Here is a 2,633-nt window from a genome sequence, read left to right on the forward strand (position 1 = left end):
TATGTACAGATATTTATATTTATTTAATATACCTTGGTGAAAAATAATATAAAAAAAGGTTAAGAACTTATAGTACGTTTATATATAACAGGATTTAACAAACCCACTGGGTTTTAAATGTCAATTCCATTACATATACGTCAAACAAATCCTCATAAAGAAGGTTAACCCTGCAAAAGGCTATAATATAAACATGACCTTATACCCCGGTTACACTATTGAAGGTTAACCCACTGGGTTTAATAGATCCAGTGGGTTAATCTTTGCTGGTTACACTTAGCTTTTCGAGGATATAAACTGTCAGCTGATGTTTGTTTACGTATACATACAAAATAACTAATAAAGTCGTGTTTAACACTTTTACAATTTCTCGCATGAGATATCGTCCCCTCTTTGCTCATATTGGTATATTTTACACACAGGGATACATTTTTGTATCAAGGTATCAAGCGTACTTTTTGTTAAAAAAGTGTCTAATGTAAAAAAATAAATAATTTTATGATTTTCAAATAAATTTAGATTTGTGAACTCCATAAAATCTCATGCGACCAATCGTAAACGTGTAAAACACGACAAACTCTGTTGCAAAAACAGTTGCAACTTTTGGTACTTTTTGAGTAGAGTTGGATTTTTTTGCACAAATACCGAATACAACACTGTATTTTTGGTGGATTTATGCCGGATTTAAAATAAACCCAGTCGTGAGAGGATTTAATTTTTGTATGACAAATCTGGTCAGATTTGACCAGATTAAGCAATAAATCCTCATAAAGTGGGTTAACCCGGCAAAAAACTGTAGTGTAACCGCACTATTATGCCAAATATTTTAACCTAGTTTAATAAATTTCGCAACCGTTCCCTTTGATGGTAATGTCTTTATGTTGGCAATGCGACATTTTTACGCCGCCGTTACTTTCATATTAGAAGGCCTTTGAATTACCAACTCAGCTGAGTGAATAGGGGAAAAATAAAAAAAGTGAATAATAAACAAAAAGAAGAGCAAAGATTCATTCCATCTGTGTTTTTCATAAAGTGGAGATTTAATTCTTTTGTAAAGTTAAAGTTTAGCATTAAAACAATGGAACAGCAATTGGAAAAAGCTTTAAATGAAATGTAAGTTCTATACTAGCACTTGTAATTAAGTAGTAATGAATTAAACCCATTCTAGTAACTCGCAACCTGAAACTGTGGGATGTCTGATAACAAATCGACAGGGTCTTTGTCTGGGAGGTAGGTTGTTATAATGAATTTTATCAATTTGTTATAAAATTTTTAAAATAATTACAGCCTCCGGTAAAATCAATCCCAAAATGTCTGGCATAGGTATGGCTATATCGGAGCAGGCATGTAAACTGGAACCCAATCTAAACCCACCCACCATTGTTTTATATAGTGGGAATAAGTAAGTTAATATGTAATAAGTATAAGACTGCTGTTTAAGTTGTTTAAGTCCAGTTTGGGAGCTTAATTTGGTTTACTTTTAAATATTTGTCACAGACAGACCTTCATCAGTTATAAGATATATATTTTGTCGGAAGAGTCCAAAATATCTACAAAATACATTTTATTACTACTTAAATATAAAATACATTTTATTACAAAGTAATCGAGAATTACATTAGACATGCTTGTATGGCGTTATAGGCATTAAGCGTATGTAAAATGTACTTTGTCATGAATTTGCTTACATCTTTTCAGACGCTGCATAATCCAAAAGGATGGCGAAATAACTGGTGTCATTTATAAGGAAAGCTCAAACTAGTTCCTTCTGTACAATGATGGGTAATGCGTTGTGAGTGTGTGTAATATTCCCTTAATCTTAGGGTGCTAATAGGTTTTTGAATCCATGACGAATTGATGAATTGGAATCTCAAATGTACTTAGCACTTTAAAGAATTATTGGTGATATTTGCCAGACGGGGGGTTCCTCCAGTCTGCTTGGATTGTCGTCTCACTCAATCGTTCATGCTTCCATTTGTGATTAAATGTTAATTAATATTAAATAATATATAATTTATTTGTAATACAATTTCTATTTCTCTAATATGTAGTTTTTAAGCTTTACCAATTATCATATTTTGCATCTCTATCTCTCTCTATACAAGAACACACTTTGTATAAATATAATATTTCTGAAAATACATACATAAGTATATTTTTTCGATAACTACTTTGTAGAAATTAAATAAAACATCAAATCAAACTGAAATTACAAACGAGTTTTAATGGGTAGAAGGAGAGATTGTCAAATAACTTTTAAACCTTCAAAGAAAGGCTGAAATTACTAAGGAGTTTTAATGGGTAGAAGGAGAGATTGGCAAATAAATTTTAAACCTTTAAAGAAAGACAAATGCATATGCAAAAAATACATGAATAAACCACAAAAACTTTTAAAGGTATATGTAGTATGTATTTCTGCAACAAATTATTAGTATTCATCTTAATCAATTTATCTTTTAAAAGAAGTAAACTACAACTAATTCCATTAACTATTTTAGTCTATTAAAATGTGTATAAGTTTATAAACATATCCCGCATAAGTTGACAAAATTCACTCGGGCGAATATGCGGCTAGTTTGCTCAACAAACATGTATAATTTATCCTGGAATTTATTAAAGGAAATAAATCTTTT

General features: G+C 30.6%; 1 protein-coding gene across 1 annotated transcript; it reads left to right on the forward strand.

Moving 5' to 3' along the window:
- The first annotated feature begins 953 nt into the window (after positions 1-953).
- Positions 954-2,209, forward strand: Lamtor5 (Late endosomal/lysosomal adaptor, MAPK and MTOR activator 5). Its single transcript, XM_073973033.1, has 4 exons — positions 954-1,113; positions 1,169-1,230; positions 1,288-1,402; positions 1,699-2,209. The coding sequence occupies exons 1-4, from the start codon at positions 1,079-1,081 to the stop codon at positions 1,760-1,762; spliced, it is 276 nt and encodes a 91-aa protein (XP_073829134.1). The 5' UTR covers positions 954-1,078; the 3' UTR covers positions 1,763-2,209.
- Positions 2,210-2,633: the final 424 nt, after the last annotated feature.

Source organism: Musca autumnalis, unplaced genomic scaffold (assembly GCF_047663935.1).
Source record: "Musca autumnalis isolate F117 unplaced genomic scaffold, ASM4766393v1 scaffold_3, whole genome shotgun sequence".
Taxonomy (NCBI): Eukaryota; Metazoa; Arthropoda; class Insecta; order Diptera; family Muscidae; genus Musca; species Musca autumnalis.